The 19,952-nt window shown below is 35.6% G+C and overlaps 2 protein-coding genes across 2 annotated transcripts; one reads left to right on the top strand and one right to left on the bottom strand.

The window, feature by feature from the left end:
- Positions 1–1,067: 1,067 nt before the first annotated feature.
- LOC113704713 (flavonol 3-sulfotransferase-like) lies at positions 1,068–2,079 on the bottom strand. The gene is made up of 3 exons (XM_027226588.1): positions 2,037–2,079; positions 1,734–1,932; positions 1,068–1,536 (listed from the first exon to the last, which is right to left on the bottom strand). The coding sequence occupies exons 1-3, from the start codon at positions 2,077–2,079 to the stop codon at positions 1,068–1,070; spliced, it is 711 nt and encodes a 236-aa protein (XP_027082389.1).
- Positions 2,080–5,642: 3,563 nt separating this feature from the next.
- LOC140012739 (uncharacterized) lies at positions 5,643–6,023 on the top strand. Its single transcript, XM_072061031.1, has one exon. The coding sequence runs from the start codon at positions 5,643–5,645 to the stop codon at positions 6,021–6,023; it is 381 nt and encodes a 126-aa protein (XP_071917132.1).
- Positions 6,024–19,952: the final 13,929 nt, after the last annotated feature.

Here is a 19,952-nt window from a genome sequence, read left to right as displayed (position 1 = left end):
CGTGATCTCTTCTAAGAATCATTTTTGAACATCACAATTAATGTGAATTGTATCAATTAAATTTTGAAAAGATATTTCGACCATCTCGATATTCATTAGGTTTAGGTTCGCATCGATATAATAACATCCAAATGTGATAAGTTTTATAGATTAAATTAAAAAAAAATTCGACTAAATCACGCGACTAACCTTGGCTAGGTTGAAAGGGTGTTTTAGATCAAATCTTTGCCTTCGCTTTCTTCAACCGTGACTCCCGAACTCTTTTATCTTGTTTTCAAAGACCTGGAGTCATTTAAAAAGGGTTTCACCTATATTTTTTTTTATTGAAAATATATTTTTGGGTGACTTGGTACACCTTAGATCAATACCAAGTATCGACTCCTATTTTTTCTTAAAAACCTTTTTTAAACTATTATTTTGGGTTAAAATCGTCGCATTTTTTAAGTCCTATTTTTCTTTATTTATTCTCTGAAAACCAAAAATTCATATTAATCAAAAAATTCATTTTTTATGACTCGTAATTTTACTTTTCAAAAAAGGGGCGTGACAAAGCATTTGTAGCAAAAACTCAAATTTAAAGCTTTTAGAGTAGCTTTTATGATTTAAAAAAATAAAACATTAAACATAATCATTTTATCCTATATTATAAACTAAATAAAGATATAAATACATTTAAAAATTTTCAAATCACACATTATCCAATATAGTAAAAACTTATTAAACTATGTCTCCAAACAGCATACTTTTTTTTTTAAGGACTAAACAGCATATTTAAAAGCATTTAACCACTTAATAAGTACATTTATTAAAAGCTTTATTGAGAAAATACTTTTCAACAAGCTACAGCAACTCCAAACAGCCCTTAGTTCTATTAATCTGATAAACAATGATAACAGTACTTCTCAAATCACTTCAAAATTCTCCGCATCAGAAATGGCTATGTCTATCATCAAAACAAAGAAAATGATCGATCTAAAGCATTCGAACACTAAAACTCTTCATTTGTAGATCTCCAAAGAGGATTGACCAAAAGCATTCAACAAAAAAGGCGAAAATTAATATATTGCTCAACCATTAGAACAGTTCAAATGATAAGCCACATTTCCCAATTTTTCTTCCATGATTTTCTTGTAACGTTCTGCCATGGAATGAATAACAAAATTTGTCCAATCTCCTACTTTTCCCTTTCTAAAAAAGGAACTAGCCTTAAACTTAGTAGCTGGAGTATTAACACCACCGTTCTTGTTCCCCTCCAAATTCCTGAGATTCTCTAAGCTACAAAGCCTAACAATTTCCTCAACTACACCATTTTCATCTTCCTCTGGAGAAAAAGGAAATCCCAAAAACTCTGCTAGCTTCTTCACGTGAGAAGTTGCATCTATTTTGAGATCCTCGTACTTGAGAAACAACACCTTTTGAACATCATTTAAGCTTGCATTCCAGTACCCCTCAGCATGATCCCAAAAGGGTCCCAACGGGCATATGCCTTTGCAAAATAATTCAAAAGCTTCATCAATGGGAAGTGCTTTTGCTGATCTTCACCACGATTTTCAAGCAAAAAGTGTCGGTGAGAAATGAACTGATCCAAAGGGTTTCCGCGTATATAAATTGTGCGACGTTTTGTATTCAAAATTGATTTAGGAAGGGCATGGCATGGTAGATGTGTTGAGAAAATTCTTGGACATAAGAAGGCCTCAAGATCAGGTTTTTCACATTCCAGAAATAAATCATACTCCAGAAAACGTACAAGCTCATGAGGATTGGTGGTGAGGCGAGGGCCCTTTAGTATTGAGTTCTTCTTGCGGTTGATGATGCTAAAGCTTAGTGATTTTAGGCAAGTGGTGCCTGATTTAGGCATGGAAGCTAAGATAACGTCGCGATCCTTGGCTTTGAAGTTTCTTTGAAAGAAGATTGTGGATCTAAGAACTGTTGCTGGAGACCAAAAATTGTCGTAATAGCATTGCCAACGGCCATCCCAGTTTACTTCTTTAGGAATTTTTGTAGCAATTCTTGAAATTCATCCATTTTCTCTATACCTTTGGTTGAGGATGAAGGAGCGAATACTGGCGTTTCTTCCATGGGAAAGTAAAATGGATCGGTATTAGCAAGTCAGGATTTCTTTAATCCAACAACATCACATATCAAAATTTGTACTAGTTTAATAATGGGATGTTGCGGTGTCACCTCAATAATTCCTTATTCTATACTTTTCGTTTTGAAATGTTTTTCAATCTTTATAGTCTTGAGATTGATAAACAAAAATACTATACTTGCTGATTGAGGGCTAGCCAAAAAGCTTCCTACGTGTACCTCTGTCTTTTGTGATTTGGGGGCAGAACAGCTTTCCTTGATTAGAGCTCTAATCAAGGAAAGAGTTTTTTTTTTTTTGGGAGGGGGTTGGTATGGTTTGGATGCGATTATAATACTAGATCTTAATATGATGCTAGTATGGCATGCAACGGATAATAATTTCCTATAACCTATGAATTTTGTAAATTTTATGAATGGTTGTATTCAGCATTCTTGGCCCTACTTCTATGTCAATAAGTTAAAAAATAAATGACTAAAAATTCTTTTAGCTAAACAAAAGTTAAAGAAAATTTCATGTTATTTATTTATTTTTAGTTTTAGTAGTGCTATACTCTCAACTGTGACCTGCGAAATGTAGGGCACGTCGTGTGGCCTTGTGGATAGCTACAAAGCTACCATAGAAATATTATGAGCCAGCAAAAACCATATCTTGGAATTAAACATAAATAGCTCATGATACTGTGCTAATCCCAGGAAAGGCGTTCTTTCTTTTTCTTTTTCCAGGAAAGGTTTACTACAAAACAGAGTACGATAAAAAAAATGTTACAAGAATATGTTAATGATGATTATTGTAGGATAATAGACAATCACTTGAGCCAAAATTATAAGAACGAAACAGCCATCCAATAGAGAAGAAAGCACCTACTATCAGGAGCGGAAGCAATTCTAACACATATAAAAATATGCGTGAAGAGAATATGGGTCAAAAATTGCTTCTGCTATACGTATTTTTTTTTGTGCCAACACGTAATTGGCAGAAAAAAATAATTAAGATTTGGGCTTCGGGTTTGTCAGGAAATGGAGGGAAAAAATACACTTTCCATCCTCAAGGTTTGGCGTGATGACCAATTTCTTTCCCAAAGCCTCGCCCCAGGCACATCGCATGCTCAAAGCTGCTCAATTTCGACTGTTTAAGGACAATTGACAAAGCTCAAAGCAATTTGGACAAAAATAGGTCATGTGAGATGCATGCCCATTAAATGGGGTGCTTGACCAAATAAAAGAGGGATAAAATCCTTCAAATCCTCCTAATTTCTTTTCTTTCTTTACAAGCCAAACTCTAAAATTTTTTTTTGCAGCAACCAATTTCCTCTCTTATTCCGACAACATCCAAATAAGAAGTGATCAGCATATATTTTACGTATTTTTAGTGAAATTTTAGTATTGTTTTTGATGTGTTTATAAGTTGAAATGAAAGAATTAAACTCCTTTACAATTGCTTGTCATGCGAGTAGTGTTTTATGGCAAAACATGCAAAAGTATGATCTGGTTCATCCGTAAGCTAATTCTTAAGTATTCAATATCTTGATGTCGTATATGTAGTTTAACATACATGAGATACGTATCAGGATCCTATATGCTGGATTGTCAGGATTGAATGATCTTACTCCATCCCACTTAAATCTTGATAACTTGCCCGAATGCTACTCTTATTGCTTTCATTAAGGCCATGCTATAGATGATTACCGAGTCAAGAACTCGGAGTTAATTGTTCAGAAGGTAGCTAGCAAAATCGAGGAACATGTTCTGTTCCGCAGCAGATTCATCGCCCAAAACTTCTGGACAAAAGGTAAATACACAATTCGCGAACGGATTCGTGGCTGTAGTAGCGAATCTGATCATGGATTCTTCTTGGAAACCAACACACACACACACATATATATATAATGATTTGGAGAGAAAATGGATTTGACAAACTCATTCGGATCATTTTTTACGAGGTCTGGTTCTATTTGGATGAGAGTAATAAATGAATTTGTTTTGAAGAAGTTGCTAGGAATATTTGGTTATGTATATATATATATATATATATTTGGTTATATATATAAGTGCTATGGATATCCGGTTATATATATATATATATATATACACGTACGCAGGGAGTTTTCTACAAAAGTATTAATTGGGGATACATTAACTCCGAAAAGTTGGCTGCAAATGGGTTGAAAGGTCAACACGTTGAGGGCGTTCAACACTGAAGTGAAAGAATTCCAGTGTTGTTAAGCTTTTGGTTGGAGAGCATTTACGTAGCAGGTACTGCAGGCGAATGTTGGTGGGGCCCACACAATAAAAGATGGCTGCGTGGAAAAATGGCTAAAAAAAACAAAGCGTGAAATCAATAGCTAATTTTAAAGGAGCCACAGGAAACATGCAAGATGAAAAGCAGATGGAGTTTTAAATTTGCTGAAAGTAGACCAATGAACGGACCGGACCGGACCGGACCGGTGTAACCATGAGTTAATGTGAAACTATGATGTGGTACGTGAGAGAAAATAAAATAAGTCACTAATGGTGAGTATATTGGCCCCAATAATTCAACATTTCTGGAACGATTATTACATGTGTGAGCACTAGAGGTATCAAAATAGGTGACTTGACCGAATTTAGAGGGTTAAAATGGAAAATGAGTATAAATGAGTTAATCTATTTATACTCATTTAATTAAATAGGTATAAATAAATAAATCAGAAAATGAGTTGGGTAATTTAATTGCCTATTTACAACTGATTTATTTTAACTTTTGCAAACTCATCTAAATTCATTTTGTAAGCTAAGTTATCAATTTACACCACCCTTTACACCCATCATTAATTTTAAAATTTACTTATGATGCCTAATAAACCTAATTATCAATTTTTTCCTATTCGTGCGCAATTTCACAAAATGACATACTATTTAATAATTGAAAAATAAGAATATAAAAATTTGAACTAAATAATGTGAAAGTTAACATAAAAACTTAATTCAAAAACTTTGAACCTCTAGCATTTTTTTGTGCGTAAATTTAAAATTTTATTTTGGAAAGTTAGGAAAGAAGGCTAAAACTTGTCATAAATTGGTAATGTTGAAAAATGAGTAAGTTAACAAACTACGAGAAAATAAAATGCTAAGATAAAATCAACAAATAATAATAATAAATAAAACAAGAGTAGCTAATATCATGACAAATTGAAGAATTTGAAAAACAAATTTAAGTTAGGATACCTATCCATGTAAAAAATGTATCAAATATTTGTTAAGACTGAAAAATTAAACATTCCACTACATACAAGGTTTCAGTAATATTAATACACGAAAGTCCAGCAATGAGTTCAATAATCAAATGCAGGCTTTAGATTTCTTCTGATCACTTGCACCATCATCCCAACCTTAGCTTCAAAATATGACTAGCTTCTCATGCCTATGGTGCAATCACCACTTGTGTATACCATAAAAACGTGCTCTTTCCAGCATTTTTCAGGTTCTTGGATTTGGGGCAAATTTTGCCTGTGAATGACTCTGCAAAATCACCTTTTAAACAGCCAAACAATCAAGCTAGTTGAATGTCAGTCATGGTTGTTGTAATCTTTGCTGGCTACAGTGAACCAATGAAGCGTGTGATTTCTTCAAATGAAGGCCTCTGCAGAAGGGTAACAAAGTTTTTTCTTTTTAACGACTTCAGTTCTGAGGATCTTGCCAAGATTCTTCATCTTAAAATGACTAATCAAGTTGAGAGTAGCTGGTTGTATGGATTTAAGTTGCACCCGTCGTGTAGCAGAGAAACGACGGAAAAGCAGCGCCAGGAAATGAATGGAGGTCTAGTAGATCCGATGCTAGTCAATGCAAGAGAAAATTTGGATTTGAGGCTCAGTTTTGACTGCATAGATACAGATGAATTACTTACTCTTAGGTTGGAGGATTTAGAAGCTGGTCTTGTGTTGCTATCTCAATGAGCGGTAATCAGCCGAAAACAAAGTGTTTTTAACTGAAAGAAGCATGGCAGTGAACCCATAAAGAAAAAGAAACAGTGAAGGAAGGAGGAACCAAAAGGAAGTAATAAAAGCTAGGAATCATTTGTTTAGCAGGTATCATTTGTTTCTTAAAGATTGCAGTCATTGCAACTTAAACTCAAGCCAGCTCGAGCAGTTCCGGAGTGGGGGCTCTTGTTCTTTTGATTCTTTTGCTTGTAAGTCAGAAGTTATTCTTTAATATCTTTCGTTTCACAGATACGAGCTGTAATAGGTCACTAAGTTGTTGGATTGTCTTGTATTCATTGTATCGGATGTAGAATAACCATATTGGTTGGAACTTGGAAGTCAATAATTGAAGACAAAGGCAGCAAAGAAAATTCGAAGTGACTAAAAAAAAAATCAAGCTAGTTGAGCACTAATGGTGGGTATATTGTACAATACTCATTAACTAATGACTAGCCTGAGTGACAATGGATTAGTTCAACACTAATCAGTGAGATTCAAGTAATTTGTGACTACTTCGACACTAATTGGGAGTCGGACTAGTAGTTAGTCCATGGTGATCGAAGATAGATTCATGAACGAGTGAGACTATATGGTACTAGTTCATCAATAAATCACTAGTAGTTGTCCCTAATTGCAGTTGGCCCCTATAATTCAACAATTTTTGGAAAAAAATTAGGTTATTTTTATGAAAATCAATAGAAATTATCAGAAGTTTGAAGGTTTTTTATTAAAATGGGGAAAACAATTAAGGTGTTTTTTTTTTATCAAAATCAATATAAATTATTAGAAGTTTGAAGTTATTTTTATTAAAAATGATAGAGCTTATTAGAAGAAAGAGAGATATCCATGCTTCAATCCACCACATTTATGCACTATTATATTATTATTGTTAACTATTTTATTATAGTTGATTTTGTTGTAGTTGATTTTATATTTGTTATAACTATTATTATAAATGTTGTTAATTTTTTCTATTTATCATTTGTGCTAGTTCTTGTCCTCACACTGTAGCGTGAGGATGCCCAAGAATCATTCTCATATATTTTTTTTTCTGTGGTTATATTAGGAGATTGATTGTTAAGTGCTCAAGCTAATAGATAAATAGATTGAATACATGTAAAAATTAGGAGCTGTCCATGGTAATTGTTGTAAGTAAACGCTAAAAGAACGTTGAGCTAATACAAAATTTAAAGATATTAGAATGCTTAAAATTGTATAGAAGTTTTGGTAATTGTTTGCGTGCATTAAGAACATGCAAGCATAATTTTTGAAATGGTTTAAAATTATTCAGAAGCTGTACTTTTCTTTATTGTCATGAGATTAAGTTTAGTTTCAAATAAATAAGTTGTAGGGAAATTCTGTTAATATATTCAATGAAGTTAGGTACCTTTGTAGTAGAGGTAAGTAGATATGCTTAAGAAAGGGCATATATTTACAGTAGCAGTGGTAGTTGGTTGCATGCAAATGTAGCATGTCTTTAGTAAGGTGACTAATGGAAGTAGTTTTTCTTTTTGTATGAGTGTCAACTAAGATCATTTGGAACTCCACATGTTGTATTTTTTTTTCCATAGACAGAAGAAACACACACACATAATTAGATTAGAACGCTCAGAAAGTCATTGCCAAATTGAATCAAAAACTAATATAAAGGAGACCCACAAACGAACACTATCTAGCCAATTAGAACGCTCAGAGGTATGTGTGCAAGTAGATAGTGGTGTTTTGGTCTGTGTCATTCTACATGTGTGCAATGAGTATACTGGCAATAGCAAATACCTTGGCAACAACATTCATTGCATACAAATAATTCGAACAACAGACCATACAGAGTTTCAACATACTATGGATCCACTAACAATTAATACGTGTGTAATAAACAATTCATTTCTAATGATAGGGGATTACCTTTGGATGAGAACAAAAACTAATGAAAAGCGATCAACTTGAAAGTTTCTTGCACCAAATAATGCGCCTGCATAATTAACAAGTTGTCACCTTTCATTTATCTATGCTTATACTAAGACAAATGCATGTATAGATGAATCAACCAAGTAGAATTTCAATCATTTTAAAAAGAGAATTTACTTACAATTCACCTCACTCCATTGATCTCACGGTAAAATCACAAATAGGTAAACCTCAATGTAAAACATCTATGCCATACAATCAGTTCAACTAATTGGTGACAGCATTAATTGATGCTGACATTGTTATAGTCAGTGTGGTGCCAAGCTATAATACTACTCATAATGGAATTCTTTTTTTTTTTTTTTTTGTCGACACAGGGTGTTCGGATCAATCCTTACGGGGCCCGACTAATCCCCTGCGGCCCAGGTCCGGCGCCCCAACCCAACCCAAGCACGTTAAGTGCGCGGAAGAATCCAGCAGAGCAGAGACTCGATTTTGGGACCAAGTGATCACCAGTGGGAGGTGCTACCGCTGGACTATTCACGCAGGGGCTCATAATAGAATTCACATATCATGTAAAATTAACTCATCACAATAGGAAATGACTTTCGAACAATAGAAAAAGATAATTAGAATCCATCCAATTCTAATGCTTCTTCGCCACAACTTGCACCCACATAATTCATCGTGAAGTCTCATCTAAACCGGAGTCATGTTAATACAATGATAATACCAAAATCACGAAACTCACATCTAACTCCTAGACTGATGATCATGGAAATATAGCATAAAAGACAGATGAAACTACATAATGGAAGAACACCAAATTCAGCAAGCCAAAAATTTACCATTTATGCATTGCGAGAAATTGGGAGCATGATGAGATTGTTCATTCAAATTCAAGGGATATCACGTCAGAAAAATGCAATGGATGAAAACGCAGACATGCATGACACAAAAACGTCATCTCAAAAGCTCACAATAGCATGCAGGACCAAAAAGCTACAAAAGACGATATATTTGCATAAGTCGAAACGACAAGCACACAAATTCCCTTTATCTAACTGATGGAATAGGACATGTATCTGGAAAACACCAATGGAATAAGAGACAAAAGTAGAAGTATCATCCAACGTGACCCCAAACCAAAAGAAACAAAGAAATCTAGGCAAATGAGCAAATCAGGAACAAGGACAAAACCAAATGAATGCACAAAGATTCACCTGAATAGAAATAAATGCATGAAAATTTCAGCAGAGAAACACTACTTCAGATACTAGTACAAAAAGAAGAGGGAAGCAGAGCCTGAGTTGACCGGCAAAGTCCCCAATTCCCTCCAAAGCACTCAACTCACCAACCCAACTGGTCCAACTCTTATGCCCAACCAACTGGAGCGTGTTTTTTCATTTGAATTCACCACGAAATGCAAATTAACAGCAGACATTCAAAACCAATAGATTGAGGATGACAATGGAGTACGATCTCAGTACAAATTCGTAACAAAGGACTGCTGAAGCTACTCAAGCTTGGTAAAGCTTCGGACTGCAGAATGACAACACTGATTGAGGATATCCTTAGCTTAAAATCACTGTTTCGAATGTGCTCATTTTGTTTAGACAATGATGATGATAACATAGATTGTAACAGTGTTAGTTCTTATGCCCAAGGCATTTGGTTGGATGAGGAATTCCTTGTTCCTCCGTGTTCTTGAACATGTTGTGTATAGCTTTTCAGACCTTTGCTCGATGTGTAAACATTTTTATTGATCAATGTAAGAGTACTATCGTTTCGAAAAAAAAATAATTCAAAACCAATAGATTGAAGGGCCAAGGCACAATTAGATCATATCCCACTAACTTTTGCCTACAAGTCATTAATAAAAGGACATGTATTGTTTTCACCGTTAGTTGAATCCAATTTGTTGATGTACAAAGCGAAAAAACCAGAATGCCAATGCATTTGAACAAAATTACGTTTCATCGAAGCTAATTTTAATCCCTGCTGATATGGACAAAGCGAAAAGTTCAAAAAGCCCATAAAATTGAGCAAAATTACATTTCATCGCAGCTGATTTCCATCCAATTTGATGGTGGACAAAGCTAAAAGACCAGTAAACCCACAAAATTGAGCAAAACTACAAAAAAGAGGGAACGAAATCAATTTGAGGTAGGCGCTTTTATATCATGTATGACTAGTTTTATTTGGCCTCACACGATGTGTCAGGGTGCCAAGATTCGATCTAGAAGTTTTTGAATACCTAGTGAAATATATTAAGAGAAATACTGGTAGATTAATTCAAATCTACCAAGTAACATGCTATTAATAAATTTACAATTTAGAAACATTATGCGTAAACAACATATATTATCAACAAATGCATAGCACGTGTATCACATTGCAAGAGCGCATCTATGTATGATTGGGAATACGAGTAGTCCTCGCATCTATGTATGATTGGGAGTATGCCTGGCAATTGGGCGGATTGGGTGGGTTTTGGGCGGGTTAATGTTGGATTTTCATTTAAATGGGTTACACCCAACCCGCCCAACTTTAGATTTGGTGAATCTTCGGTTGGGTCATATTGGGTTATCTCAAACCCATGACCCAAATATGACCCAATATATTAAATAATAGATTTTGATACATAAACTCTCTCAAATATATTTTCATATACAAAAAAAAAAAAAATTTACACACATAAATATATTTTCACACACTAAAACACTTACAGATGCAAGCACACACTGACTTTTTAAGTTCTTTTGAAATACATTATTTTTACACATACAAACACACTAAAATACACACTAATATACTTTCACAAATACACACACATACTAACTGTTTAAACTACTTGGACCCAATCACATTTTAAAGAAATTTATAAACTGAAATTTTGAGCCATAAATGAATCTTGTAAATAAATTAAAGTCTCTCATATTTGTAATGTAATTTGTTCAACGAAATTACTTATTTAGCTCTAAATTATTATTTTATAGTTTGCGTATAAAAATAAAAAAATAAAAAAAAAATATATATATGTGTGGGGCAGGTCGGGTAACGCAGATTTTTAATTATATGATCCCAGTTGAGAAATTGTAATTACTAACAACAAAAATCAATGTTTGGCTAATGAATTCCTGCTAATTAATATAATCAAAGCTCCTATTCATTCATGGCAGGACTCGAACAACCTCAGCAATCGAAACAGAGCGTTGTATTTTAAGTGGATTCATCATCTTAAATATTTGTCATTGGCGGAGCATATTGGAAAGCTAAACAAGCTTTTGGCCAAAATGGAAAACAATAATGTAGAAACAAATAAATAAAGAAGCTCAACATTTTGCTCAGAACCAAGCAATTGAAGCTACGTCACATAGTAAAAAAAAAAATAAAATAAAAAAAGCCTATGTCACATCATGTTTCAATGGGCTCATCCTCTGAAACGCTCCAAATTACAATTCCTCAACGGAGCAGGTCGGGTACCGCTTTAAATTAACTTGTTTTTTTCTTTTTTTTTTTAATTTAAGTTGGGTAATGGGTGTCCAACATAAATACCCAAACCGGCCAAAATATATATGAATTTTTATTACCCAACCCAAAATTAACCAAAAACCCAACTTACCCAATCCAACCTCTCAAATTAGTGGATGGGTTGGGTGGGTTGTTGGGTTTTGAGTATAATTGACAGCTCTAATTGGGAGTACCACATATTCCATAATGCACACATAATACACGAATGAATCAAATTAAAGATGCACTTCAAACAGCCTATCAATATTGCTCTTAAATTTGCATTTATCTCAAGTTGTAAATATATGTAATCACTAGGGAGGTAAAATAAACAAATACCTAAGCAAAGGCAATCGGTTAAGCAAAATATCCAGCCTCTTTCAAATTGGATGTCCTTACTTGATAGGGAGAAAGCGAAATTGCCCCAAAAAAAAAGGACCAAGAAGCTTATGGTGAAAAAACCGAGAAAGGGAACAAGCAAATTCACCTTCATAAACAAGACATTCGTAAATTCTTGACACAATATTCCCTCTTTCATATTGCATATCCTCAGTTGATAGCTAATGAGAAAGAAATGCAAATACACCAGTAAAAGCCGGCAAAGGCTGCCAAAAAAGAAGAAAAAAAACACACACACACACACACAAAGCTTAAGGCAAAAAAAGCAAGAAAGGGAAAAAGCAAATTCATCTTCAGATACAAGACATCCACAAATTCTTTAAGAATAGGCAGTAACAATAAATGAGGCACCGAACACCGAATAAAATAACAAACTACAGAAAAGTGCAACCTCTGGAATATGTACACCATTGGAATCATTGGCCAGCTTTTAAATACAGCCAAATCAATATGGCAAATAAGAGAACGGCCCAACGTCCTCTAACTCTGGATCCCTGAATGCCCAAAAGACCACCAAAATACTAAAAATTGCAAAATAACCAGTCCAAATCACCAAAAATTGTTTGGATAGGAGGTTATTTGAAATATTTATTTAAAATAATTACTGTAACATTTTTGTAATGTGATGTATGCAAGATAAAAAGATAGTTGGAAATTGTGTTTATGATATAAGTAGAAAAAAATTTGAAATTTTGTTTGCAAATCTTCCTGTCCAAACAAACTCACTAGTCTTGTATTTCTGAATTCATCTAAATTACCAAATAACTGGTCCAAGCAACCAGCCTTAGCAACCAATCACAAAGCAAAAAGATAGAATTTGGGTTCAAGTTCTAGAGAATGCTCAAGGAATTTGGGTTCAAGCTCTGGAGGGAAAAAAAAAGAATTTGGCTTCAAGCTCTGGAGGAAAAATGTGCAGATAAAGTGGGACATCTACAAGAGTGCACAGCCCTACTGATGTGACAGTCTTTCCAATCCAAGCAATATCAGGCATATTTGTAATATCCATGGAAACACCTTTTAAGAGCATTAACATAAAAATTGTGGTAGTGTAATCAAAATCTGTTTTAAGAAACAAAACCCACAAACTAAAATTCAAACTCAGTACTCAACACAAGCAAAAACAAGCAACTCCTAATTAACCAAAGAGTAACAGATGTTTATGTACGTCATTAAGAAGCAGAACCAATTATTGAGCTATTAATACATAATTTGAGTAATTATTGAGTTGTTAATATGTAATCTATTTATTTAGACAACCCACAAAAAGCCCATTTGATGCGGACATCAAGGTCATGATGGATTCTAGAGTCGAAAAACCAGCTCACTTTAAGTTCAAGCTCAAATTTAAACTCAAGAACTTGATGGATAAGTCGTTCAAGTCAAAGAAAGTTCGTACTAAATAGATTAAGGAGCTTGAAAGTTGGAAGACGTTGGTGTAACTTGAGAAAGAAAAGTTCTAGACTTAACTAGTGGCGTTTGAATCTAACTCTCCGCAGTTTCTTCCTATCGTTTATTTATTGTTTGGTTTTCTATTTAGTTATTTAGATAGTTGTTTTAGTTAATAAAAGGCCAATCTTGTGTTAAGCCTTTGAGCTTAATGGGCCAAACGATTGAGTCAGTTGTTTGTTTGGTTTGTTAGGGTTCGGCCCATGGGACTTAGTCTAGGTTGCTGTCTCTTTTAAATAACTGTGTAAAGAACAATAGTTCTACAGTTGAGAGTTTATGACATTGAGTTTTTGAGATTTCCTCTGTGACGCCCCCACTTCTCCCTAAGGCGAACCAAAGGGTATCCGCGGGACGCCTGCCTAGCTCTCGCCAGGACTCAAGCAATTCCATTCAACTTATATCCGGACCACAAAAAAAATACAAATCGATAACTTAGATGCAATAATTACGGAAGTGTTCAAACTTAATAACAGTTATCCATTCTTCAAACCACCCGTCGACATACATAATACATTTCGTCCAAAGGTTACGTTTCCATACCAAAAGTACAATTCAATGCCAAAGGCATAACCAAAAGTAATAGCAACCCTAAAACAAAAGCACATCAGGAGGGCTGCTCCGTTTTACCTCCGAACTCAACCTGTTAAGGAAAACAAATCTACAGGGTGAGCAAAACGCTCGTGAGGCCAAGAACACACATGCAACCACATAGTTCAGATAACAAGCCCAATAACAATTCAGGTATTATCTTGCAAGTAATTAATAACACCAATAAACTGTAACCAGAAACAATTCAAGGATATAGAAGCTCTCAGGAGCTAAGTTCCACATTTGCCGATACCGTTTATATATCTTTCCGTGATGACTCTCCGTCAACCGGATTGATATTTTCATATCCGTAGTTCACCACTTACTTCCCATCCGTCCACCATACACCACTTCGGGCCCGCACTACATTTATAAGGCGATACTATACGAGTATGCCAAGCGAGATCTCTCAATAGATCAAGCTTATCATTTGAGTCTCATGGCTCACCGAGGTTCCCGACCAAGCCCATGCCGGCTCGAGTTCCAAGGTCGCCCTATGAGTTTGGGCGTCCCCCATTTGTCATGTAAATGTCGAGGAGATTCACTCCATCGACGTATGCAATCATAGCATACCATTTCATGTATTCAAGCATTTGATAGGTTTAAGCAGACATTTCAAGTCATGTAAACCAAGCAAATCATGTTAAGCATGAGTCATTTGTTTCAAATGAGAACGAGTGCGATCAAGTACACACTCGACTCCATTTTGTCAAAATCAGTTAAGCTAAGCATGAAATCAGGTGAATCAAGCATGAATCAAGACTTTAGGGTTCAAGTAGGCATACACTTGACACTCACCAAGTTATGCAAGCAAGTAAATTGGAGGAAGAGTTCAAACTTCCACAGTAGGGTCCTCTTGGAGGTCCTCGTGCGTGCCTGAGCAAATAATAGTGAATTATCACCCATATCCCAAATATCGAGGAATAATTCGTTCACTAGTATTACTCTAGGAAATTCCGTGAAAATGAACCTCAATTACTCGTAAATCGAGGTTCGAGAGAGGTTTGATAACATTCAACAATATTTAAGTCTTTATCTAGGAAATCGGGGATAAAACGTTTAGATAATATCAAAAGAATAAAGAGTTCTTGAAAAACTCTATTTCCTTGAAAGTTGGAAAATTTTCAGTTTTGTTATGAATCTTTGAAAAATCGTAACTCACTCGGCATAAGTCGAGAATTGGAAAACTTTATACTGTTGGAAACCTCTTAGAAAGTACTGCAAGTTCCTAGAAGACACTTTTTCATGAATCGAAGTGGAAAGTGTTCAAAAATGAGCCTAAAGTTGCTGTTCCAAGTCACCCAGGATTGAGCCGGGGTTGGTTTTTCGCTAACTTTGAAAATTCGGCAGAATTCACTCGTTGCAAACCAGTCCTTGAAATTTATAGATCAATTAGAGGTGCAAGTAAAGTTTCTAATAAAACAAGCGGCTCAAGAATCGGAGTTTCGAGTACCGAGATACAGTAGCTCAAATTTGGGAAAAATCAAGATTGTTACAAAATTTCCAGATTTTGTTCCGACTTTGGACCTTTTGTTAAGTGTCGAAACGGACTTGGATTGACACCAAATTTTGCAGTAATGTACTCCCATATGAAGGGTAACTGCCTACCAAATTTCATGGAAAAATACCCTCGGAAAGGTGGTTAATCAATCAACCAAAGTTGGGAAAAATCCTTAAGGCAATCTGTCCAATCCTACGATTTTCAAAACGAGGCAGTCGGCGTATTTTGATCATAACTCTCTCAATTTAACTCGGAATTGGGAATGGTTGATAGAGTTAGAAAATACATTCATAAGGCTACAACTTCACAGAAGAAATAATTCCAAGTTTCAGCATGCAACTGGTTCAAAATCAAGCCCCAAGTTGCAGCATCATCAAATCATTTCGGCAAAACGGAGAAACAGGACAGCCGAATTTTGACATCGGAGTACGGAGTTATGGACGAAACACGAACACTGGTCTGGTTACGGCGAAACCGTTTTCCAGATTACCAGTTTTTTTTAAATAAATTCGTTTGACCCACCAAAACTCAATATTTTTCAACGAAATTTTGTACACAGCTTCTACAACATGTAAACAACATAATCAAGCCATTAAATCCTCAATTATCTGCAGTAAAGTGGCCGAACAAACAGGGGCAAAATGGGAACTTTTTGGTTTCAAGAACTCAACAACGTTTCTGCAACAATGCACCCTTAATCTACTTTCTTAAGCTCTAATACAGCAACAAAACCATCATCAAACATCATCACAGCCAGCAACTCAAAGTGGGAGTTCATAGAGCCCACATTTTCCAACAATACAAGCTATTAAAGTGACGATTCTAGCTCAAATGCATAAATCAACTTCCATAAGACAAGTTTAAGGTGATTGATTTCTACCTACTTTGATGGTTTGTTAGGACAGAAATTTCGGCCCTTTGAAGCTTGAAGAAACCGTGAAAGCTCCTCCCTTTTCCAGCTAGATGTGTTGTCCAAGTGTAGAGCTAGTTGTTAGTGAAGTTTTGGTTGAATCTATGGAAGTTTTGGTTGGAATTTGGATGAGTTTTGGAAGAAAGAAATGTTGAAGTCTTTGATTGTTTCTGCAGTAGTTAGCCGTCCATTGCAGCAAAAGAAAGGAAATGAATTGCGGTCTGATGACTTCGCGTACGAAAGACGCTTGACGTCTATTATATTAATTACGTCAAATCAATTATAACTAGTGCCCTACACGCGCGTTTTGTGTCTGATTTCTCTTGCGTTTGTCACACTAGTGCACTAAACCTCTAGGGCACTTACATTTGTATAAATATTATTCACTTTTAATTGTCCCAAAATAATGGTCCAAAGTCCCTCAATTAAGCGCGCACGTGAAAACACGTATTTCTAATTTAGGCGCAATAAAATTGAAACCTTTGAAAAATTCTTATAACGATCGTACCACTAGCTATTACTTGGGTGTTTAAATCTAAAATTGTCTATTTTAGGACCATTGTATATATCTTAAATTTTTAGCTTAATGTACTCCCAATTGGCTAAAGTTTTTAGACACGTTTTCACTTTTTTCGCTAAATAGGCTTATAAGAAAATATTTGTTTATTTATCTATATTTTTTTTATTTATTTTTAAAATTAAAACACTTTAGGAATATAACGAACTATAAAATCATGTACTTAGGTCTAATAGGCTAGAAAATATTATTCGTGGCAAAAATCCAAATAAATAATTATTTTAGCCAAAATTAGGGATTTTAAAATAATGGAATTTTCGAATCCTCACATCCTCTCCCCCTTAAGAAATTTCGTCCTCGAAATTTACCTTGATTGATGAACAAGTCTGGATACTTTTCTCGAATTGCTTCTTCGACCTCCCAAGTTGCTTCCTCCAACCCATGGTTCTTCCAGAGGACCTTCACTAATGGTATCTGTTTATTCCTCAATTCCTTTACCTTCCTATCCAGAAGTTTAACCGGTTTCTCCTCATAGGTTAAGGTCTCATCAATCTCAACATTTTCCTGTTGTAAGACATGAGAAGGGTCCGGATGATATTTCTTAAGTATAGATACATGAAACACATTATGGATTCGAGATAAACTCGGCGGTAATTCCAACTTATAGGCTACACTCCCCACACGTTGGATGACCTTATAAGGCCCTACAAATCTTGGTTGTAATTTCTTTCCTTTTCCGGACTTCAACCTTGCTTTCAGAGGTGTAATCTTGAGAAATACCAAATCTCCAACATTAAACTCCAATTCTTTCCTCCGATTATCAGCATAACTCTTTTGGCGGCTCTGGGCAACCTGAATTCTTTGTCGTACCAACTTTACCTTTTCATTAGCTTCCTCAATCCAAGATACTGTGGTCGGATCTAGGATTTTCCGTTCACCTATTTCGTCCCAACAAATTGGAGACCTACATTTCCGACCGTAGAGTGCCTCATACGGTGCCATCTGAATAGAAGAGTGGAAGCTATTGTTGTAGGCGAATTCCACTAACGTTAAAAACTTACTCCAATTTTCTCCAAAGTCCAGAATACATGTCCTCAACATGTCCTCAAGTGTTTGAATTGTCCTTTCCGACTGTCCATCAGTCTGAGGATGATAAGTGGTACTAAAGTTCAACTTAGTCCCCAATACCTCCTGCATCTTTTGCCAGAATCTCGAAACAAATCTCGGATCCCGGTCGGACACAATACTCACAGGTATGCCATGCAACCTAATGATCTCATCCAAATACAATTTGGCCAACTTCTCCAACGGGTACTTCATGTTAATCGGCAGAAAATGAGCCGATTTGGTCAATCTATCCACTATTACCCAAATTGCATCATGGCCTCTCTGCGTTCTGGGTAATCCCGATACAAAATCCATAGTGATATTCTCCCATTTCCACTCAGGTATTTCTAAAGGTTGCAAAAGTTCTGATGGTTTCTGATGTTCGGCTTTAACCTGTTGACAAATTAAACATGTTTGGACAAATTGAGCAATTTCCTTCTTCATGTTCTCCCACCAATACAGACTCTTCAAGTCCTGGTACATTTTATTCCCTCCTGGATGTATCGTAAACTTTGATCGGTGTGCCTCTTCTAAGATTTCCTTTCTAAGCCCTTCATCCTTTGGCACAACTACTCGATTCCGAAACCTCAATATTCCATCTGACCCCAAATTAAAATCTGCCTTGTCTTCCATTTTACCCTTTTCCACCCATTTTTGCACTTCCGTGTCCTTTTCTTGAAATTCCTTGATGCGTTCCAATAGAGTGGAAGTTACTATAATATTCCCCAAAATTACCTTCCTTGGTTCCAATCGAGGATTCCAGTAACTCACTTCTTCCAATAATTGAAACTCCTTAATCATCAATCCAGCCATTTGTACTTGACGACTCAAGGCATCGGCCACTACATTAGCTTTCCCTGGATGGTACTTGATAGTGCAATCATAGTCTTCTAAAAATTCCATCCATCTACGTTGCCTCAAATTCAGCTCCTTTTGAGAAAACAAGTACTTAAGACTTTTGTGGTCTGTAAAAACCTCAAATGTTACTCCATACAAATAATGTCTCCATTTCTTCAAAGCAAAGACCACAGCCGCTAACTCCAAATCATGAGTCGGGTAATTCCCTTCATGTGGTTTCAATTTCCTAGAAGCATATGCTATTACTTTGCCATCTTGCATTAAAACACATCCCAGTCCTTCCTTAGAAGCATCTGTGTAAACCACAAAACTATCTTTTCCGTTTGGCAAAGCCAACACAGGTGCCCTTGTTAACCGTCTTTTCAATTCCTGAAAACTTTCCTCACACTTAAGATTCCATATAAACTTCCCATTTTTCTTGGTCAATTCAGTCATGGGTCCAGCAATTTTCGAAAAATCCTGAATGAATCTCCGGTAATACCCTGCTAATCCAATAAAACTCCGAACCTCGGTAGGGTTTTCCGGTCGTTTCCATTTCGAAACAGCTTCAACTTTAGCTGGATCCACTTTAATCCCATCCTTAGAAATTATGTGTCCCAAGAAAGTCACTTCTTTTAACCAAAACTCGCACTTGCTAAACTTAGCATACAATTGGTGCTCCCTTAAGGTCTGCAAAACAACCCTCAAGTGTTTCTCATGGTCTTATACATTCTTAGAATACACCAATATGTCATCAATAAAAACCACCACAAATTGGTCTAGATAAGGTTTAAAAACCCTATGCATTAAATCCATAAAAGCAGCAGGAGCATTCGTTAACCCAAATGGCATCACGGCAAATTCAAAATGCCCATATCTCGAGTTAAAAGCAGTCTTGGGTATATCCTTCTCCAAAATCCTCAACTGATAATAACCCTGTCTCAAATCCAACTTAGAAAATACTACAGCCCCTTGTAACTGGTCAAACAACTCATCAATGTGGGGCAGTGGGTATTTATTCTTAGTTGTAACATTATTTAAACCTCTATAGTCTATACATAGCCTCAAACTCCCGTCCTTTTTCTTAACAAACAAAACTGGGGCTCCCCACGGAGAATCACTCTCTTTAATAAAACCTCTTTCTAGCAAATCTTGTAGTTGTAATTTCAACTCATTTAA

This window comes from Coffea arabica, chromosome 8e (genome assembly GCF_036785885.1).
Source record: "Coffea arabica cultivar ET-39 chromosome 8e, Coffea Arabica ET-39 HiFi, whole genome shotgun sequence".
NCBI lineage: Eukaryota > Viridiplantae > Streptophyta > Magnoliopsida > Gentianales > Rubiaceae > Coffea > Coffea arabica.
This window is presented reverse-complemented; position numbering and strand designations above follow the sequence as displayed.